Source organism: Plecotus auritus (assembly GCF_963455305.1).
Source record: "Plecotus auritus genome assembly, chromosome: 3".
In the NCBI taxonomy this organism is placed as follows: domain Eukaryota; kingdom Metazoa; phylum Chordata; class Mammalia; order Chiroptera; family Vespertilionidae; genus Plecotus; species Plecotus auritus.
This window is the reverse complement of record NC_137772.1, coordinates 211,301,915-211,324,044: the sequence shown is the minus strand read 5'-3', so window position 1 is coordinate 211,324,044 and position 22,130 is coordinate 211,301,915. Positions and strand designations below refer to the sequence as shown.

Genomic DNA, 22,130 nt, shown 5'->3' with positions numbered 1-22,130 from the left:
CCCTGGTGGTCAGTGCACATCATAGCGACCAGTAGTTCTGCCGTTCGGTCGATTTGCATATTACCCTTTTATTATATAGGATACCATATATTATAGGAAAAATCTAGAAACTTCCTTCCCCTCTCCAAATCTCATAACTACATCTTTGCACTAGGTGCTTATACATACACTATTTCATTAATCCTCACAACCCTTCAAAGTTGACTTATTAACATTTCTATTTTATAAATGAGGAAACTCAAGGTCAGCAAGAGAGAAAGCAAATGCCCTGGCTGGTGTGGCTCAGCTGGTTGGAGAGTTGGCCCCTACACTGAAAAGGTTTCAGGTCCTTCAAATCTCCGGTCAGGGCACAGACAGGAGGCAACCAATCCTGTTTCTCTCTCACATCGATGTCTCTCTCGCTTCCCCTCTCTCTAACATCAATAAGCATGTAACTTACTCAGAGATATTAAATAACTTACATGGCATATTTAGAATTGATACTGTGTCTTCAAAGCTTAGCTCTTTTCTACATTGCATTGCCTCTCACCATGCTCAACCATCCATTTATCCTTTGTCTTACCAGGAGAGTAACAAAAGGCATGTTTCCTTACTGTGACTGACTCTCTGCTAATTAGTTTTTAAAAGTTTTTAATGAAGTATAACATACTAACAGAAAAATATACATATAAGTGCACATCTCAAAAAATTCACAAACTGAACTTAACCAGTAGCCATATGAAGAAACAGAACATTGGCAGCACCCCAGAGATTCCTTCTGCTCTCTTCTAGTCATTTACTGCCCACCCCCCCACACACACCCTGTGAGTAAACACTAGCCTGGCTTCTAGCACGAAGTTTTGACTATTTTTTCAATCCTCTTCTATGTCTACCTTCATTTGCTCAACATTATGTTTCTGACAGTCATCCATGCCGCATGTAGTTGGTGCAAGAGTTAACACAGGCCTGACTGCTCTCCTTGAAAGGCCTGCTTACGAGGTTGGCCCTTGGCTTGTGTCCAGGAATTTAGCGGGTTCCCCCCATTAACTGATGATAGTGGCAAACTGTGCCTACCTGCACAAAGAATGCATTTCATGCTGAACACCTGCTTTTCTTCTGGGAGTCTGAATTTGAGTACATGACAGGCAGAGGGTGCTATTGATCAGCTCCCAATAAAAATCTCCAGGCACTGAGTCGAATGAGCTTCTCTGGTTGGCAACATTTGACACATATGGCCACAACTCATTATCTGGGAAATTAAGTGCATCCTGTGTGACTCCAGCAGGAGATATCTCTGGAAGCCTGAGCCTGCCCCCCAGCCCCTACTTTGCCTTCTCCCTTTGCTGATTTTGCTTTATATTCTTTTACCATAAGAAATCACCCATTCGCCCTAACCAGTTTGGCTCAGTGGATAGAGCGTCGGCCTGCGGACTCAAGGCTCCCAGGTTCGATTCCGGCCAAGGGCATGTACCTTGGTTGCAGGCACATCACCAGTAGGGAGTGTGCAGGAGGCAGCTGATCGATGTTTCTCTCTCATCGATGTTTCTAACTCTCTATCCTTCTCCCTTCCTCTCTGTTAAAAATCAATAAAATATATTAAAAAAAAAAAAGAAAAAGAAAAAGAAATCACCCATTCACTCCAGCCAGAGTGGCTCAGTGGGTGGCAGTCGCTCCTTGCCCCTAGTCAGGGCACATGCAAGAGGCAACCAGTCAATGTGTCTCTCTCTCACATCATATTTCTCTCTCCCTCCCTCCCTTCATTGTCTCTGAAAAGCTATGGGGGAAATATCCTCACTCCTTGGGGGAGGGGGAGGGGGAGGGGGGGAGGGGGAGGGGGAGGGGGAGGGGGAGGGGGAGGGGGAGGGGGAGGGGGAGGGGGAGGGGGAGGGGGAGGGGGAGGGAGAGGGAGAGGGAGAGGGAGAGGGAGAGGGAGAGGGAGAGGGAGAGGGAGAGGGAGAGGGAGAGGGAGAGGGAGAGGGAGAGGGAGAGGGAGAGGGAGAGAAGGAATCACCCATGAATACAATTTTATGCTGAGGCCTATGAGTCCTAGGGCAGTGGTCGGCAAACTCAGTCAACAGAGCCAAATATCAACAGTACAACGATTGAAATTTCTTTTGAGAGCCAAATTTTTTAAACTTAAACTTCTTCTAATGCCACTTCTTCAAAATAGACTCGCCCAGGCCGTGGTATTTTGTGGAATAGCCACACTCAAGGGCCAAAGAGCCGCATGTGGCTCGTGAGCTGCGGTTTGCCGACCACGGTCCTAGGGAATCACTGAATCTGGGATGGTCTTAGAAACCCTCCCAAACACCGCTGTGATTGTGTTTTAATTGCTGTGTGGAATTTGCTGTTTTTTAATCAAATGCTAAAAATATATTTTCCTAAGTTACTTTATCTTTTCCACATAATGCATAATATACTTAGATTATTTTACATCAGAACTGACAGGAGAGTCTTGAGTTAGGAACCCTATCCATAAAATATATACGAAAGCGAGCACTCTAAGTTAGACCACTAACTATTTTAAAATGCCATAACATATGAATCAAAGTATTTCTGTTGATGAAAATAGGCCCCTAAAAAAATCAACCACAAAGCTGAACAAATCTAACACCACATTTCAAATGAAATTATATATCCTAAAATAAGCATTTGGGAATATTTTAAATACTTTAAATCATAAATATAAGAACAGGAATGACCCAAAGTTGAAGACTATTTTGGACATATGATCATCCTATTCTTCCTCAACATTCACTTTGTCCCTTTTTTGCCTATCATAACCTCAACCATGCCATCCAAGATATAAAGAAATTTAACAAGCTGAAACGGTTGTAATTAACCTAGTTATTAATAATAGGAAAGGAGCAAAGTGGGGAGCCAGATATTACAAGCAGTCATTTAGGCAGCTTTACCAGGAAACTACAACGTTACCCTCTCAGGGGTCCAACAAAGAGAAGACAGACACATACTCAGTAAAGTTGGGGGGACTAGCGAAGGTGGTTGATACCAATCACACCTAGGGACAGAGGTGGCCGGCCAGAATGGGGGTGGCCACTGCAAGGGCGCAAAAATTTGGGATACTCAATTCTCTGAACAAAGAAGCTTGCTCTCTTATGCTCTTGGGACTCTTGGGACTTATGTGACTCTGGGCTTGTGGGGCTCCCTTGCATTCACCCCACACACAATGGACTAATGGACTGCAACTAGCCTGATGCTGAAATGGACCCAGCTCCAACATGGAAAGGAAACTCTGGACACTGGCTTTGCCTCTAGCTTTATTGAAACCCCAGCTATATTTCTCCTATGACTGGACTAAGGGGAATGGTACCTTGGAAATCTAGGGGTGTAATTCCAGGCAAATAAAAATCACTCATTCTCCTGCGCAAGTCTTAGAAAATTCTTTTCTCAAGATACTGTGAGAACTACACCCTCAGCACCCAGTGGGGAAAAGGACCCTCCACTTCGCCATAAAACAAAGCCCCAAACTAAAATCTAGGAACACAAACTTTCAGAGGCTTACCCTACCACTTAAAAGAAATTTGGGGTCTGATTCATGTCACACATTTCTCTAATTCCAAAATTCCATTCACTCAGCACTGTCCCTTTATGCCCAAATCTCTCTTGCTGAACTCCTAGCTTTGCTCTAATTCACTTTCAGTCCTTAATTCTGAATCTTGCCTGCCTATCTATTTCTGAACTCTCAGTTTAAAAGCAATCCTTCTCAGTCTTTTCATTATACTTCATTAACCACTAGTTCTGTGGTGAACAAACTATGCCATTACTCTGTACCTCAAATTTCCTCTCAATAAATATTTTTGTTTCTGGCACTGCACTGACTGCTGAAGATATATTGAAGAATAAGCTATAAAAATCAGCCTTCCAGGACAGTCAGGCATGTAAGTACATGGCTGTGATAACCACAGTGATAAAGGTATACAGAGAGGCAATTTTATAATACTCTGAACACATTACTCCTTTGCTCATTTACCATACCTTGAAAGTTTGGATATTTAAATCATACCTATTCTAGACTAACTTACCATATCACTACTCCCCTATTGTATTATAGGTATCTCTCGTTCAAATTAAATTCTTCATTCCCAGTGGCAGATAGGGTAGAATGGTTCCCTGTCATTTCGTTCTGCTACTCATGCCTTTGTGCAATCCCCTGTCTTTGTGCATTGGCAGGACCTGTGATCTGCCTGTAACCAACAGAGCATGGCAAAGGTAATGGAATGTCATTTCCTTAATTACTTTATAAGACTGTAATTTCCATCTTTCTAGCAGATTCTCTCTCTTTCCAGCTTTGATAAAACAAGTTTCCATGCTAGAGAGATCCGTGAAGCAAGGAATTGACAGTGGCATCCAGCTAAGAGAGAGAGTGACTGAGGCCCTCAGTCCAACAGCCCAAAAGGAACTGAATCCTGCCAACAGCCATGTAATGAGCTTAGAGGCAGATCCTTACACCAGCCGAGCCCTCAGGTGAGACCTAGTCTTTGATGGTAGAAGTAAGAGAAACTGAGCAGAGAATCCAGGCTCTGGTTTGGCCAACCCATAGAAACTGTGAGATAAGTGCTTGTTGTTTTAAACCATCAAGTTTATGGTGACTTACTATGTAGCAATAATGACTACATATCCCAGGCACATTACATTAATATTTCTTTGTTCATGTCTACTTCCCAAATGTAAAGTAGCCCCAAATCCTATACATCTTTCAACATTCTGCTCATTTACTATCTCCCAATGAAGCCTCCAATAATCCACCCTTCCACCTCACATACCCCTTACTTCAAACCCACAAGCTTTCTGTGACAGTTTTCCTTGTTTTACCAATACAAATATGTAATATATTTAATGCCAAGAAACAGTAAACTGAATAAAGTGAATGAAGCACAAAACTCCTCCTACCTGGTTGAGATTAAGATTATTTTCAATACTCAGAGGAATCAGATGAGGCAATACTTTTCCAGCCAGCTGCTCTTTGGTGATTCCCAACTTCTTATGAGTAAAAGTACATTTGTAAATGCCTGATAGAAAAGAATAATTTTACAATTCAATACCACAAATTAATAGAAATTAGGAAAACAGCTTATCTACATGAAATCTCTTGACAATCAGTTTAGCTACAAATGTTTCCTTATCAGTGCTTAGGATGAGGATGCTCTTACATATGGCATATGGAATGATTTCCAGCTTTGTCATCAGTTTAGATTTAAACACCAGGACATATTTATGTATTCTTTAGTTTAAGAGCACATGTAATAATAGCATAACATTAAAAGCCTATCAGAACTAAGTACAGTTCTTACAGTGCAGCAGGAAGATTACAGAATGCCCTCTACCCTGAAAACATTTAGGTTATATATTTCAGACCTCTCATTCAAGTAGAGACATCTACTTCAAAGTGTATGGGTAGAGCTCCTATACATTTATTCACATCTTTAACCAATAACACTCAACATGTTTGAACCTTAATAATTTAATTCATCTCCACACAACCCTCCTCTATTATCTCATCAATTTACTGGACCTTCAAGACTACTGGTTCCACCTATTCCACAAACGCTGCATTTGATCAACAGAGCACATTTACTCCTCGTTCTCTAAATGTTTTTGTGTTGCAAGCATTTTGCATATAATCCAAAACTGAGTAGCACACCATCTCCTATTATTCTGTTAATGTACACTTCACTTATATACTGAAAGATTAACTTTATTGTGAACGTACTGAATGCTTATTTGTTAGGCACTATACTAATTACTTTCTCTTCAGTTTTCTCACTGAATTCTCACAAGACTCCACTTATAATGATGTTATTTTCATCCTCATTTGATAGATGAAGAAACAGATTGGGACTAGAGCTCTTTCCACTATGCCAAACACCTTCTCAAGAAGACTAATTTCTTTGAGCTCACAAATTTCATACCATATCCCAAAAGTGCTACATTTCCAGAGGTCCACAATAAATTACTTGCTGATCATTCCTGCAAATATTTACTGAGGGCTTTCTATAGACCAGACACTGTAATAGGTGTTAAAAATACATGGGTCCCGGGTTCAATTCCGGTCAAGGGCATGTACCTTGGTTGCGGGCACATCCCCAGTGGGAGGTGTGCAGGAGGCAGCTGATCGATGTTTCTCTCTCATCGATGTTTCTAGCTCTCTATCCCTCTCCCTTCCTCTCTGTAAAATATCAATAAAATATATTTTTTTAAAAAAATAATAAATAAATAAAAATATATGGCTGAGTAATATAGTTTTTCTTCAAAATTAATGAAGAACTTCAAATTTAGTAACAAGTGAACTTTTAATTGTTTTTGTGATTCCATAATTATGTCTGTTTCTCTTAGTAGAGTAGACCTCCAACATTTCCAGATTGGACTCTCATAGCTTTAACTGTTCAACAATTTCAGAGTTCTTGACATAATAATCTGTAATTATGCTGATACAATAAAACGTGCCATAAGGCTAATATGCTTTATCAGCACATCACTTAGCAGAGAAACACAGGGCTTAAGATTTAAACATATCTAAATTAAAAACCAACCCTGGCTGGTGTGCTCAGTGATTAGAGCGTCGTCTGGAGCACTGAAGGTTCACGTTGGATTCCCAGTCAAAGACATGTACCTGGGTTCCAGGTTCAATTTCCAACCCTGGTCAGGGCGTGTGCGGGAGGCAACCCATTGATGTGTCTCTCCCCACAGATGTTCTCTCTCTCCCTCCTCCCTTCCTTCTACACTCTTTAAATATCAATGGAAAAAATATCGTCGGGAAAGAATTTAAAACAAACAAACAAACAAAAAACCAAACCAGCTCCATCACTTAACAGTTGTGCATTCTTCAAGAACTTACTTCACTTCTGAGCCTCAGTTTACTATAGTAAAACAGAAATAAGAGTATCTATATCTCATTGGATTTTGGAGAGTACAAAATAAGATAATGCAGAGAAAATACTTAGCCTAGCGCCTCTTACAAATTGGGTACCAAATAAACATTAGGAATTACCATAAAGACTAGTATCAGTATTTCAAGTAGCTTTGCTTGCCTCTCTTTTTTGGTACCATTTTACAGGGCAAACTATATGCTATCATGGTATTTGTGAAGCTAGAATTCCCAAATGTCTTATTCCTTTGTAAATGTCAAGGTTCTACTGCTTTTGCTAAAATTAACACAAAGAAAAGTTATATCATGGCATTTATCCCATCATTCTCCAATTACTGAAAGCTATATATGTGAAAGTAGAGTACAATGGTTCTATAGAGTGAAAAATGTATTTGCATGACTGTAAAATGATAAAGTAGTATCAAATGACAAAAGTTTTCAGCTACCTAAAATCCCCATGAGGACTGCAGGTTCCTTGGATGGAATTTGTTGTAAGAAGGGCAGGATATCATCAAGTACAAACCACTTATCCAAGTATTCCAAAATCTTTCCTAAGCATACTAATGAATTTACACGAACCTATTAAAAGAGGTAAATTGAATTAGTCATTTAAAGTCTTGTAGTACAGAACAAAATATTTAAGTATTTAATCTTCATATAAGCATGTTAAAAATAACTCAAGAATGAAAGTAGGTTTAAAAGCTCTCATCCTTTATTAATATAAGAAATTCACATATTTACTAACTCCCCTGACTTGTTTCAGAAAAAATTTATGATGACTTTACCAGGATACTAGTTAGCTAAAGGTATGGAATGACTTCAGTTTTGTATCATTTTAAATAAAGTGATTAGGACTTAAGAAGTTTTACTATGTGTTTACTGTACTAAGAACATTTCTTTGGGGCATCTGAGTCATAAAAAGGACTACATTCTCCTACCAAGTAATCAATTTTACTGTGCTTCCAGTATTTTTCTATAACTCAGGTTCAATTCATTCTTTAAATATTTTAACAATATGCAAAGAGAATCCATATTTGTCCTACATAAAATTGTTTCTAAATATATCTTTAATACAGCTATTAAAATCTGATATTTATGAACTTTTTTATAAAAATTCTATCATTCATTTGATTATTTTGGTAAATATTTCACACTATTTTTTTAGCTGGAATTTGTAAAGACAGAATACTCTAAGCCAGGATCTTATCAATAAAACTCCATTTATTTTTTTTAAAAAAAGTAAACTAAGAAAAGCAGAAAACAGTTTAGTTTAAAATGCACTGTATTTCTGCAAGAAAGATGAAAATATTTTTCTGAAAAATAATGTGTAGTTGTTTTCTGAAACCCAAACACAAGGGAATTTACAAATTCAAAATTATATCTAAAGGCTAAACTTGCTCTTAGTTTAATAACAGGAATCGCTGCATTCTTTATATATGTATGTATGTATGTGTATAGATATACACAAAGATATATGAACTAAAAAAAGTTTACTTTTATTTTCTTTCACGATATATAAAATATTAGTCATGTGAGTCATGAAGAAATAGAGCTCTTGGAGCATTTTATCTATCTCTGCATAGAATTTTTTTCTTCTTTATTTTCAGGGAACTGTATTAAAATATAATTTTAACTCATGATTCACGTTTCAGGAATTTCCTAGCATATTTAAACCTTAGAGGTCTATGTCTATGAATGCAATTCAAGAATTCACATTTGCCACTGTGAAGGTAAGAGCACTGAATGTGATCTATAAAATGTAAATCCATTTCAGTTACTGTTCTAAATCCATTCATTATAATTCCTTATAAACAACATGCCTTTAAGGGCTCAGTTGGCATCTTTAAAGCGGATATAAACATCCCTGGGCATTACAAATTATTTAAGTACCCATGCTTCCCACCTTAGAACTCATCTAGAACATCTATTTTGACAAAACGTATGCTGCCATAAAATACTATGTGATTTTTAAAAGGGCATTTTGAAAACTGAGTTTTAAGCTATATATTACTACTACGTAGTTTGAAAATTTAATCTTAAAATTAGAAAATTTCAGAGAAATGGACTGCATTTCAAATCCTTTTAATGTTGATGAAGACAGACACTTAGAGAGGTACAGTGACTTGCCTAAGGGTACAAGGATAATTAGTAGCAGAGTCAGAATAAGAACTCATGTTTTTTTACTTCATTTCATACAAGTTCATTTCAGTAAACAATTATATTTTTTCCTACTTTAGTGTTGTTTTCCATCTAAGAGTCTTTCTCCCAAAAAGAAAAACAAAAATAAATAAAACATGAACTAAAATGGATTAGATGGCTATAAGGTTAAGAGTATATAATTTAAACTTCTTTTGCCTATAAATCTATTAAGCTACAAATATTTACTTTTATTTAAATTCACATTTCACCATCCCCCCCCCAAAAAAAATTGATGAGATCTCCAAAGAACTATCTTTGCTAAATGCAAATTTAATGTTATGCCCATTATTAAACATCAAAATAAGAAGTGATCAGGTGAAAGAAGGACATTGCTCTCTTTTTTCTAAAGCTGGTATTTGCAGTGAAAAGAATATTCAATGTTACTTCTATAAAGAAATATCAATGAGATAATTCTTATGATTCAGAATTAGAGAAAAGGTTGGGCACATTTATTGCCCCCAATATGAGATCACGATAACTTTGTTATTTATTGTACCAGCTTGACTACCAAATAACAGTATTAAAATTCTGTATTCAAGGAGACAACTACCCTTACTCTAGACTTTTTAGCACAACTATTTTCCCCAATGATACTCTTAGTTATTTTTTATTGTTCCCTTTACTCTTTTTGAAAGTAAGCAAGAAAGTGAGGGATAAAAATATTTAGAGTAGATAACTAAAAATAAAGGCAGTTTACAAAAGGAAGTCATTAAAAAAGTGTTTAGGTTTATACACCAAGTTAAGCTCTCATGATTACTTTAAGACTACCATCACAATAGTGAATTAAACCAGAAAAGGATTAAGAAAAAAAAGTACTCAAATTTTCTATTAAAGCACTCAAAATTAGGGGATAATGAATAAGATCAGGGATGTACTACTGTAAAATTATATACTACTGTAAAATTATACAACAGGGAAAACTATAGCTATTGCTTACTTTTATAGTACCTTAGCAGTTACCTATAGCCAAGACAAAATACATGAACACACTATAAAAGGGTCATTAAACAATAATAAAATTATTTAAACAAATGAGAAAAGAAAATAAAAAATTAATATGCAATTACTTACAGCAAGGGAAGATGTTTGTAGACATGCATTTTTAATTCTTGGTATCAAAGCATTTTTCATAGATGGGTAGTCTATAAGATTTGCAAAGGTTGGAATGATGTTTAGACAGAGTTCCTATTAAGAAAATTAATTGGATCAGTCTTAAGGACTCATCTTTTTTCTCACATATTAAAAAATATTTTGCATTTGCATGGCTAATTTGTCACATAGTTTGAAATAAACTTTTATGTACGTTACATCATTTTGTCCTTTAAATAACTATTTGAAATAATAGTTATTTTCAGTTTTCAATTTTACAGATGAGGAAACAGGCTCAGAGACCTTACTCAAAATTATACTAGGTTCTAAAACTAGCATGGGATACCAAAATCCCCTGGTCTCATTCCTAATTTCTTTCCCTGATAACAGAATTCTTCATTTATTTTTAAAAATAGGAAAGTTGGGAATACCTAAGTTTTGCTATCTTTCACAAAGACGGGAAATTAAAAACAAAGTTATGTAAAACTATTACTCTTAAATAAGAAATTTCTTAGCTGCTACATATATCCATATGATGGAATGTAATATAAACATTTTTAAAAATCTATTTTAAAACATTGTTTAATAATATTGGGGAGAAAATGCAATAAGACACTATTACATAGTCCCAATTTTTAAAATGTGTATGTATATGTATCTGTCTACAGGCTTAGGATAAAAGACTGGAAGGATACCTAGAAATGTTAACTGTAGGCATCTCTGAGAGAGGATTTTAATTTTCTTTATATTTTTAAGTACTTTTAAATTCTGAAACTTAAGCAAGTATAACGCATAGAAACAAGTAAAAGTTATTTAAAACATTCTTTTTAACTAAAGCCATGCCACAGTGTAAATAATTGGAACTGGGAACTCTGAGGATAATAGGAAAAAGGAGGATGACTGAGGAAAAGTGGACTAAGTGAGATAAGGAAAAGAACAAAAATGGCTGAGAACCAACTGGCTGAAGAATATCTCAGATACCTTAGAAGGGCCAGAATGATCCTTGTAGCAAAGCATAGCAGAGGGATTACTAAAGAAAATGGAAGTATAAATGTGTATCAGAGAAGGAGTTTTTGACAATACTTGTTAAACACATTCATTTGTAGTTAGCAGATAGAAACAAGTTAACTACTAAGAATCTGTCATCAAAATACTGGGAAGCATTTTATTTAACTTATTCCCAGATTTTCAAAAGGCAAATAGAGTTATATGTTTATATCAACTCAGAACTATAATAATTACATGGGTGGCATCACTGAGGATAAGAAATACAAGCTACATTTAAGGACCCATTTTCCACAGGTGGGAGACAATTAACAAGGGTGAGTAGTCCGTAAGAAACTGTGCTCATTACTAAAGGGTACCTTCTTAAGGAAGATCAGTCTTTAATTAATAAGGGGAGGGGAGAAAGAAAGAGAACTATGATGTATAATCTAGCAATAGGTTGCAAAGAGGCAAATCTTGAATTATGATCAAATCACTTAGCGAAAGGAGAGGAGAGCTCTCTCCATAGGAGGAGACAGGATGAAGAACCCAAGGACAGGATTAGCACATTCTCAGGAACTTCTGCCTTGCATTTATACTTTTTCTGTAATTGGTGGTGGGGAGAGGAGAATGAACATAGCTTCTATGTTTAATCTTAAAGGTAAATAATGTAAGAAAACTGGTACAGATAGATTTCTATTAATGCCTCTAAGGACCCTAACTTTTGTTAACCATCTTCTACTTTTCCAAATGTATTTCTAATCTCTCTCTAGTCTGTTAAATACATCAAACTTCTACTTCAAAAATATCACTCCAAAAATGAATTTCATTAGTTCCTTTCCAGCCGTGTACCTGCATAAAGCTTGAGGAAAAGATTTCTGTTTCTTGCTCTTGCTCTAGGAATCTCCCAAAGCTTTAACTTTATCAGACAGGCTTTAACTTTATCAGACTCTTACCAAGCAAGGTTTGATGCAAGTTAATTGGACTGGTAACTAAATACTTATCCTATATAATAAAAGCCTAATATGCAAATCGACCGAACAGCGGAATGATCAGTCGCTATGACGCGCACTGACCACCAGGGAGCAGACGCTCAACACAAGAGCTGCCCCCAGCCTGCAGGTCCCAGGCCAGCCAAGGTGGGTGCCAGTGGAGGCCCCCCAATCGCCCTGCCAGTCACCCTGCAGAGGGAGGCGACCAGCGGCAGGGGGCAGGGCCAGCGAGCAGGCAGCACCAGGCTGGCGCCAGCAGGGGCCCCCTGATTGCCCTGCCGGTCGTCCCACAGATCGGCCCTGATCACCGGCCAGACCTAGGGACCCTACCTGTGCATGAATTTCATGCACCGGGCCATTAGTATTGAATAATATCATACATGGTGGTTTAACTATTTCAATAAAATACCGGCTGATACCTATTGGCAAAACTAACCCCTTATTAAGAATAAATGGCCTTTTTAGGTCACTTAACCTTTCCTCTCCTTCCTAATCTCACTGAATATAAAACCAGGTTGGCTACACAGAGCCCGTGGGAATGTTTCAAGAAGCTTTAAGTGACAACTCCTTTGGAAAGGGCTAAAAAGTAGAAGTACACCTTCTCCAATAACCCCATGTCATTTGGACAAAGGCAACATATCCTTGCCTTTTAGAAAGCATGCCCTTATAAAAATAAAATTTTTAACCTTAACTTCACAACTTTAAACAAAAGAACTTAGCAGAAAAGGATTGAAATGAGTCAAAAAAGTGACCTTATACATGTGGTATTAGGCTCACATTAAGAAAAAAAACTATGGTCAATAACTTTTAAAAATTAAAATTCTGTTTTTCTTTACTAAAATCTATACTGAATTTTTATAGTAGCAATGAAATGAAAAACTTTTGAAACCATTTTTATAATGGAATGTTCTTAACATCCTATATAATAAAAGCCTAATATACTAAGTGTCTGGTCATCTGGTCATCTGTTCAACCAACCAAAGGGTAATATGCTAATGATATGCTAAGGCTGCTCAACCACTCACTATAATGGGCACTGACCACCAGGGGGCAGACAGTTGACCTGTCAACCAGTTGCTATGATGTGCACTGACCACCAGGGGACAGACAGTCAACCAGTCGCTATGACGTGCACTGACCACCGAGGGCAGACACTCCAACTGGTAGGTCAGCTTGCTGCTGGGGTCCTGCCGATCTGGACTGAGTGAGACGGGCCAGACACACCCTGGAGCCCTCCCATGGTCCCTCCCCGGCTGGCCAACCTCCTGTGTCCCTCCAGGTCCCCAACTGTGCACCAGTGGGGTCCCTTGGCCTGGCCTGTGCCCTCTCACAATCCAGGACTCCTCAGAGAATGTCGGAGAGCCAGTTACGGCCCGATCCCACTCAATGCAGGAGCTGCTCCCTGGTGGTCAGTGCGCTCCCACAGGGGAAGCGCTGCTCAGCCAGAAGCCAGGCTCATGGCTGGTGAGCGCAGTGGCGGTGTCGGGAGCCTCTTTCAGCTCCACGGCAGCACTAACTAAGCCTTCAGTCAGACATCCCCTGAGGGCTCTCGGACTGCGAGAGGGCGCAGGCCGGATTGAGGGACACCCCCCATGCGCACCCCCACACCCACTGAGTGCACAAATTTTGCAGGAGCCCTAGTTAAGTATGTATTTTTCAATGTAAAAAAAAACACCATACCTTTAATAGTAATCCAAAATTTCTTCCCAGGTAGCCAGCCATAGAATCAAAATTTTAATAGCAAAACTACAAAACTAAGTTTGGCAAATACATGATGTTTTAACATCACTTTTGTGACACAAAAGCATGACTATAAGTAAATTAGAAATGATTACACTAAATTACTGTTTGCTTTTCTACCTACCTGCTACACAAATTAGCTTCAATGCAGAAGAAACATTTCTGAATAGAAAATTAAGTTACCAAGCATGAAAGAAAATTATGAGTATGGGAAGACCTACTTGATGTTTTCATAAGAAAAAGGCACATACATATTTGACATTTTCATTTACATGTAAAATACTCATGTAGGAAGAAAGTATATAATAATTTAAACTATAATCAATCAAACCTTCCAGAATAGTACATTTCTGATAAATAAAAGCAATGACTCATTTTGCTTCACTAATACAGGTAATTTGTAAATTGATTCTTTAAATTAGTTAAAAGACCCCTTCCATCATGTGAAAACTCAGCAAGAGGTCAGCAGTTGGCAACCCAAAAGAGGGCCTTCACTAAAACCTGGCCCTGCTGGCACCCTAATCTTAGATTTTGTCTCCAGAACTGTAAGAAATAAAGTTCTATTGTTTATAAGCCACCTGGCCTGTGGTATTTTGTTATAGCAGCCCAAACTAAAGCAATCACATTTGCCCTTCTGGAAATAATCACGACCTGGGACAGAAGACCTGGACTCATCCACTGACATGGACCCCTCCCTCCTGGTCTTCAGTTTCCCCACCTCTACAGGAGGGAGAGAACCACATGATTTCCAAGGGACCTTCTGGTTCCTCCAACATTCTCTGGATTCAGTGGCTCTACTTTGTGACTGAAAAAAAGGTTGCAATTTTGGCTGAAGTGGAAAGGTGGATGGATAGAAAAGGCCCCTCACACTCAGAAGAGATACACCTGTGGGCTGCAATGAAGGTGGCAGGCAGTGAGGGGAGGTTAGTGAGGGAGCAGGGCAATCAAGCAATGATGAAGCTATGGGCAGACACACATCTGGCAGAAACAGGAGATGGAAGTCAAACTCCTGGTTTTGAGTGTCCCCCCACCACTTAACTACATGACACCCAAGCTAGTCCTTAATTTGAGCCTTCATTTACCCCTTGGTCCATGGACGAGCTAGCAATGCGTCTGCTGAATTGGGTTTTGAACCCTGAGGAGCTAATGGAACAGGAAGCCAAACTCTGGGCTCTGAGATGTCACCTTCAGGAGGGGAGGGGCCAGTAAGGGGAGCCCCTCCCACCCACTTCCCACCCCTGCTGCTCCAGATGCAGCAGAGCAAAAGGTACTGATACCTCTAAACCCAACTCCCCACAACCTTCTGCTATCAGACTAAAGCAAGAAATCCGGACTAGACAAGAGCCATTGTGTTAAAATTTTATGTGAAATTCTGTAAAGGTAGAGTGTGGCCTGAGGTCGCCTGCCCACGAGGCCTGGCCTGTTGGCTTCCACTCAGCACTTGGTGTGGATGGCTGTACTGCCCTTCTCCTCAAACTCTTTCTTGCTGACCCAGAGCTGCTGGAAGGCCTGCAGGGAGGCCAGGATGGAGCCACCAGTCCACACGGAGGTCTTCCTCTCGGAAGCTGCAGCCACTGCGGGGCTGTCCCCAGGGCACAAGAGGCTCAGCTCCCTCTGGAAGCGCTCAGGGAAGCCCTCCAGCATGGTGCAGCCACCACACAGCAGCACGTTTGCGGCCATCTCCTCCTTGAAGCCCGCCTCCTGGCAGTGGCCCAGGCAAGTGGCTGTGAGTGCAGGGAGGCCGGGCTGGCTGCTTCCCACCAGGGTGGGCTTGAAGAGCATCTCGGCGCACTGGAAGCGCTCATGGCCAATGGTGATGACCTTGCCATCTGGGAGCTCGTAGTCCACGCGCAGCTCCTCCAGGTCCAGGCCAAGCTCCTCCTCAGGCTGGAAAGCCGAGTAGCAGCACATCTTCTTGATGTGGTCAAGGATGTGCAGGTGGTCGTCCCTGGTGAATTTGTGGCCGGCCTTGATGAGCAGCTGCAGCAGGTAGTTGGTGAGGTCGCTCCCAGCATAGTCAACATGGCCAGTCAGGCCTGGCAGCACGTTGCCTTCTGAGATGGGGACCACATTCGAGACACCGTGCCCACTCTCCACCACCAGCCCTGTGGTCTTGCCATAGGAATAGATGGACAGCAGTGACTGGGATGTCACATGCATGGCGGGGATGCCAAAGGTCTCAAACAGAAGCTCCGCATACTTCTCCCGGTTGCTGCTGGGACTAAGCGGGGGGTCGGAGACCAGCACAGCATGCTCCTCGGGGAGGATCTTCATGGCCTTGTGGAAGATGTACTCCCAGATGTTCTGGACACAGTCCCAGTCCACCACAATGCCGTGTTTTAGAGGGTTAACCAGCTTCAGGTGTGCCTCAATGTTGAGCAGCTCATGACCCACATAGATCTCCTTGCGGGCATCGCCCACATCAGCTGCCTCATAGGGCTTGCCCACTGTGGAGGAGATGAAGTAGGTGGGCCTTGGCTCTCCTGCATAGCCACACTTACAGTACTGCGAGCCCAGGTCGACGATGAGTGCCTTAATCTTGTGCACATTCTTGGGCTTCATCTTCAGCTGAGTGGCTGAACTTGTGTCCCGAATGCCAGCATCAGGAACTGACAGCGTTCCTGCCTCTCCAGTGTCACCATGAGCCGTGCCCGTGGGCATGGAGCTCAGGCTGTTCCTCGTCGTCATCTGCCTTCCTTGCTCACCTTTCTCACATCCACATCCTAGAGCTCCATGGAGAGAAATGAGGGTCCCCCTCCAGCACTGCCAGAGCAACTACTCAGGATTGTGATGTCACTGGGTGCTGGTCCATTCCAGAAGCCAGGGGTTGGCACCTGTGATCTGTCACCCTCACTCCCATCCCCCTAACTTGACTTTGCTCACAACAGAGCAGGTGACCAGCACAGTTTTAGAAACCCAAGCACACTGGGGTCTCAGAGATTTGTGTTCCTACCCCCTTACAGCCCACTCCTGACCCCCTGCTCACTAACTGGACACCTCTTCCTTCTCTGCTTCTTGGCTGCCAGAGTGATTCATAGTTAACCCCTTATAGTAAGCCAGGCATTGTACCAGGAACCTCACATGTTACTCCACAGTATCCTGAGAGGTAGACAGAGCTGAGGACATTGAGGTTCAGAATTCCAATGACTTGCCCATGAGCACACAGCTCTTGGAGTGTTTGTAGTTTAACTGAAGTTCATCTAACTCCAATGCACCAGGTCTCCCTACAGAGTGTGATGGCCCCGACAGTACTTTCATTCCTTCAACATTTACTGGGGTTTGTGGTGGATCCAGCCCAGTATAGCCTGCCAGTGATAGATAGGAACCCAGTCACAACCAGAGCCCAGCCTAACTGGGAAGAAGATGGAATTGAGGCAGGGATTTTACAGATGGAAGTCCATTGGGAGAACAGAGATGCACAAAGAAGGGAGAATTCATTGGAGGGAGGGAGTCAGAAGATTCCCTAGAGTGGTGATGCTTAAGTCAAGTTCTCAAAGATATGTGGATATCTGTCAGGTAGTTGAAGAGAAAAAGGCATCCCCAGCAGACAGCACAGTCTGAGCAAAGGCTCAGAGGGGGGCATGGTGGGGAACTACCTATAGTTAAGGTGTTTGGAAAAATGGATGAAGCTGGAGGGTCCCGGAGCCACCCAGGGAAGGCTCACATGCTAGGAATAGGAGCTTGGATTGAATTGAGGACAGCTGGAAAACCATAAATACTCTAAGCATAGAAGTGCTCAGATCTGACTTCTAGAACAATTTTAGAAAGATCTGTGTTTAGCTGTAATATAAAGTGGCAAAACTCTAAGACCTGAAAGGAGAATTGAAGAAATTCTTCTAAGACTCAAAGGGATCCTAAAGCAGGGCTGTGATAGTGTGGAAGAGAGCAGGGGCAGGTTCTAGAAAAGTTAGAAGGTAGAATCTAATCTAACGGGTTGGTTGACTCCTGTGCCATCTCTAGCCTCAAGCATTGCATTTACATTAGATGACTGGATTAGATGTGGAGAGTGAAGGAGAAAGAGGAACTTCTCACTTCTGCCAAACAAAGAAAGATGGTCTGTCATCCAAAATGGACAAATTCACTAGTTTCCCATAAGGCCCTCCATACCAAAATGCCCCCAAACCCCCCAAAAACCAAATCTATTAGGACTTCGGTGACAAAGAAATAAGAGAAAAAAAGGAAAGGGAAACAACTGGGGCTGAGGAAGTTTTTGGTGCAGAAGTAACTGAGGGACTAGGAGACATGGATAGGAAAGAAAAGGGGAGTTATTGCTATGAAGCATGTCAGCATGTTAATGAAGAACTCATGGGAATTTTTGTTGGCTGAACTGTTTCTGGAACATGGCACTATGAAACTGGCTTACATAGATATCAACTTTATAAGGATCACAGTTATAAGCATCACCAAGCTCCAGGGTGGTATCACAAGTCACAGAACTGGAGGATTGGACACTTAATCTGGAAGGAACAGTTGTGAGTCATAAACTTGTCCTCACACTGGACAGATGTAACACTCTGAAGAAGCCACTAATTGGTCTTGGGTCTACTTTTGAGATTGTGCAGGGCAAGCCAATTCTTTCATGTGACAACCCTTATGCTATTCAAAGGCGGTGCTCATAGAAAAATAAAATAACTTAGTTAAGAGTGGGTACATTTTAGTAACTGTGTATGATGCAATTCAATGGATTAATATATACTACTGAGTTATTTATATAAAAGATCTTATGACTCAAATCCAAAGTGTACTTTACTTTTTTCTTTTGCTTTAAGAATCAAAATCATCACTAGAGGGGGGAAGAAATCAAATATTATACCTGGATCTGAATGGAAGGAGCCTCTAGTGCTCTGTAAACCATTGGTAGGACACTGTTCTTTATTTCATCAGGAGGAGTTTTGGTTAGTAGCAAATCCATTTTTTGTAAGAAAATTAACAAAATCTGTGTAGAAAAAGGGAATAATGCATTAAATTCCAGAATCTTTACATGATTTTATATATCCCAAAATTAAAAGAATATTCTAAAGAATAAAATTCTAAAGAATAAGTTATATATTTTCACACTCACCATGTTGCTAGCCTGAGGGCATGGAAGACAAAAACATACAAATCAAGTCTCTTACATTTCTGGAAGCGCAATATTTAACATCTGCTCTCAGTTTAGGCATTTAAATAAAGACTAATTTCCTAACTCTCACAAATCTTCAGTAATATGTCACTCACCCACAAGTATCAACTATCTGGAAAGCAACGGGGTAAAGAAATGAAAGCCTGAGGGCAACAAAATCACATGGCCCCCAAAAGTAAATTCTGTCACTTGGTTTCTATGAAGCTCAAGAGAAGAAAAGGTATAGGAATAAAGAAGACTGTCAGGAAAAATTCTAGAAAGAAATGTCTCCGTTCATTTTTTGACCTAGCTGCCACCACCTACCTAAATTATAAGGAACAAACTGCCTCTTCTGTTCATAAAGAATACTTAGTCTTGCCAAGGCTCGGTTAAAATTTTTCAGAAGGAATTTTTAGCTGGACTACTAAGGGGGAAAAGAGTACCAAAGAATGGAGGCAAATAAGAATTCAGATGGTATCCTTGTGATACTATATTGACTAATGCATAGCTTAGTGGACATGTGGCTCCGCTACTTTGCCTCCTGATATCTTAATGGTGTTTGCGCAAGTCTGCTTCCAAGTCACCAGTTCCTTCATCTGCCCTTTCCTGAGCCACAGGAACTCCTACCTTACCACAAAGACTTCCTTCTGTCCCCCTCCTTTCAAGGGAAGGATTGCAAACCGCCTGCCACAAAACCATTAAATCAGGTAGCTGATAGTTTATTAATAAGCGATTGCCATGAAGTGGCAAAAGCAAGTAATAATTTACTATGTGCCAGAAAATTTAATTTACTCTCAACAGCCTCTTTCATTTTGGAAATGAGCAAAATGGAAGCTTTAAAAGATTAAGGACTTGTTCAAGTAAGGAGATAAAGGACGGATTCCAACCCAGGTGTATGACCCTACTGCTCTTAAATCCAAGACCACCTTGAATCTGGCAAATAACTATTGTAATAGAGTTTACATCAGACACTAATTATGTTTTTCATTTACAATACACACACATATTATTTTGGGGCGCTATAAGCACTTTCCCTTTTCTGATGAAACTCTTCATTAACAGTAAAATAAAAGAGAAAATACTGGCATAAACCTATGTAAATGAAAAACCCCGGATAATAGAACAAACAAAAAACAAATAAAAACACTTAGGCATGTAGGAGAAAAAGATACTTCTTTTTCCAAACCTGTAACTTTTAATAAGGCCAATGGGAACAGCATAACACATGCACAATCTCATTACAATTAACTTTCTGAGATGTTAACTTATAGAGAACTGCAGACATTTACTTGGAAAGTTCAATTATAATCTTAGGAATGGTTCACTTCAAACATGAAAAACAGCTGACTAATGGAAAAGAAGTCTCTTATATTTACCTCAGTTTTTTAAAAGTCACATATCCATTCCTTGTTTTCAATGATAGTCACCATTGACCAATATCACTGAATAACAGCAGATAAATAGGAAAATTATCTATATACATACCTGTATTGGCTCCTGTTGTTTAAAGACAGGGCCAAGGTCAGGTAGAATTAATTTGACATATTCTTCTTTGGTGCATTCTTCAGCAATCATTAGAACATTGGGCAAAACAAAAGGTACCATGTCAGGGTTTACAAATTCTGAAGTCAAGCAAGGCAAAATTCTCTGCACAATGACACGCTGAAAGGAAAAAATGTTTCATAAAACTAAATTTTATTTCAGGTCTTTAGTACTACATTGAAATTACAGTTTAAAATTTCCAATCCCTTTGGGTAAGGTGACCATATAATTTATGGTTGAAAATGGGACACTTTTAAAAGTAAAATAGGGTGCTATTACCAATTATAGCAGGACAAAGACATAATTTGGTAATGTCACAGATAAAAAACGATACATAATCACTCTTCCTTTAGGAAACCTTCCCTCAATTAGTCTTCATGAATATGTTTTTCCTCTTAATTCCTTCATTACTTATGATTCATACCACACAATTTAAACACTGTCTTATATTGTTAATTATTGCTTCACACATGTTAATCCTATTTACACTTACTATAAAGGCCTTGAGAGCAAGAATAATTTTTGTTTCCTCTTTATTCTCCATAGGATCTAAGTAAAGGGCTAGACAAGCAGTACATAATCAATTAACATCTGACAGATTAAAACATGGGACATTATTTTGGAACCCGAAATTTTTCTTTTTCCAACTAGTGGTTTCTTTAGCATTCATAGAAACTATACTAGTATATACTATACTATACTAGAGGCCCAATGCATGGATTTGTGCACCGCTGGGGTCCCTTGGCCTGGCCTGCAGGGATCAGGCCTAAACAGGCTCTCCAACATCCCCAGAGGAGTCCCAGATTGTGAGACGGTGCAGACCAGGCCGAGGGACCCCACTGGTGCATGATCGGGGCCAGGGAGGGACTGCAGGAGGACTCCAGGGCGTGTCCGGCCTGTCTTGCCCAATCCCAATCGGTCGGACCCCAGCAGCAAGCTAACCTACTAGTCGGAGTGTCTGTCCCCTAGTGGTCAGTGCACGTCATAGTGATAGGTCGGACAGTCGGACACTTAGCATATTAGGCTTTTATTATATAGGATTACATTCATTGTTTAATAAGCCAGAGAGGGAGAGTTGAGGAACTGGAAAGGCCTAGCATCAATACAAACATGTCCCCTTAAGTGTTCCACAGTGACACAGATTATGGGCTTCTTTTCTGACATTTATCTTTCCAATTTTTTTATGCTATTTCATTTTTGAACAATGCAAAAGAAGGTCCACTAAACTTCTGGCTTCAGTTTCAAGTCCTTTACAGTCAAAAGTTACATTTATTTCTTTGAAAGAGTTATCATAGCAGGTTAAAGTAAACTTTAAATTCTAAAATCCTGGCTATAATAAGAAACTGACCAACAACAAACCTTGGGCAATTTTGGTAGAACCTTTGGCAGTCCTTTGAAAAACTGTGATTTCTGAAGGTTATCTCTTTGGAATAAGGTATCAAAATACTGCAGTGTTACTGCACCAACATCATCAAAGAAAGGAATCTAAAAACAGGAAATAAAATTATTTTGATAAATATTAAGGTACTTCCCATATCTGCAACTGCCACAGTTTGATGAAAAAATATTCAGAATATTTAACAAAATGCTAAAAGATTACTTCATAAAAATTCTAATT

At 39.8% G+C, this 22,130-nt stretch overlaps 2 protein-coding genes across 4 annotated transcripts in view; both read right to left on the bottom strand.

Moving 5' to 3' along the window:
* Positions 1-22,130, bottom strand: part of SCYL2 (SCY1 like pseudokinase 2) — a 55,513-nt gene that overhangs the window by 9,846 nt on the left and 23,537 nt on the right. For 2 of the 3 annotated variants that reach the window (XM_080660561.1, XM_080660560.1), the window contains 7 exons: positions 21,872-21,997; positions 20,456-20,632; positions 18,932-18,943; positions 18,683-18,805; positions 10,136-10,249; positions 7,312-7,444; positions 4,891-5,009 (listed from right to left, as the gene is read on the bottom strand). In XM_080660561.1, coding sequence (XP_080516687.1) covers positions 4,891-5,009; positions 7,312-7,444; positions 10,136-10,249; positions 18,683-18,805; positions 18,932-18,943; positions 20,456-20,632; positions 21,872-21,997 — 804 coding nt within the window. The remainder of the gene's footprint in view (positions 1-4,890; positions 5,010-7,311; positions 7,445-10,135; positions 10,250-18,682; positions 18,806-18,931; positions 18,944-20,455; positions 20,633-21,871; positions 21,998-22,130) is intronic. The other variant, XM_080660562.1, reaches the window with a different exon arrangement.
* On the bottom strand, positions 15,304-16,557 carry LOC308243851 (actin-like protein 7B; the record flags this gene model as incomplete). The annotated part of the gene is made up of 1 exon (XM_080659655.1): positions 15,304-16,557. One exon carries the CDS (start codon positions 16,555-16,557, stop codon positions 15,304-15,306), a length of 1,254 nt encoding a protein of 417 aa, XP_080515781.1.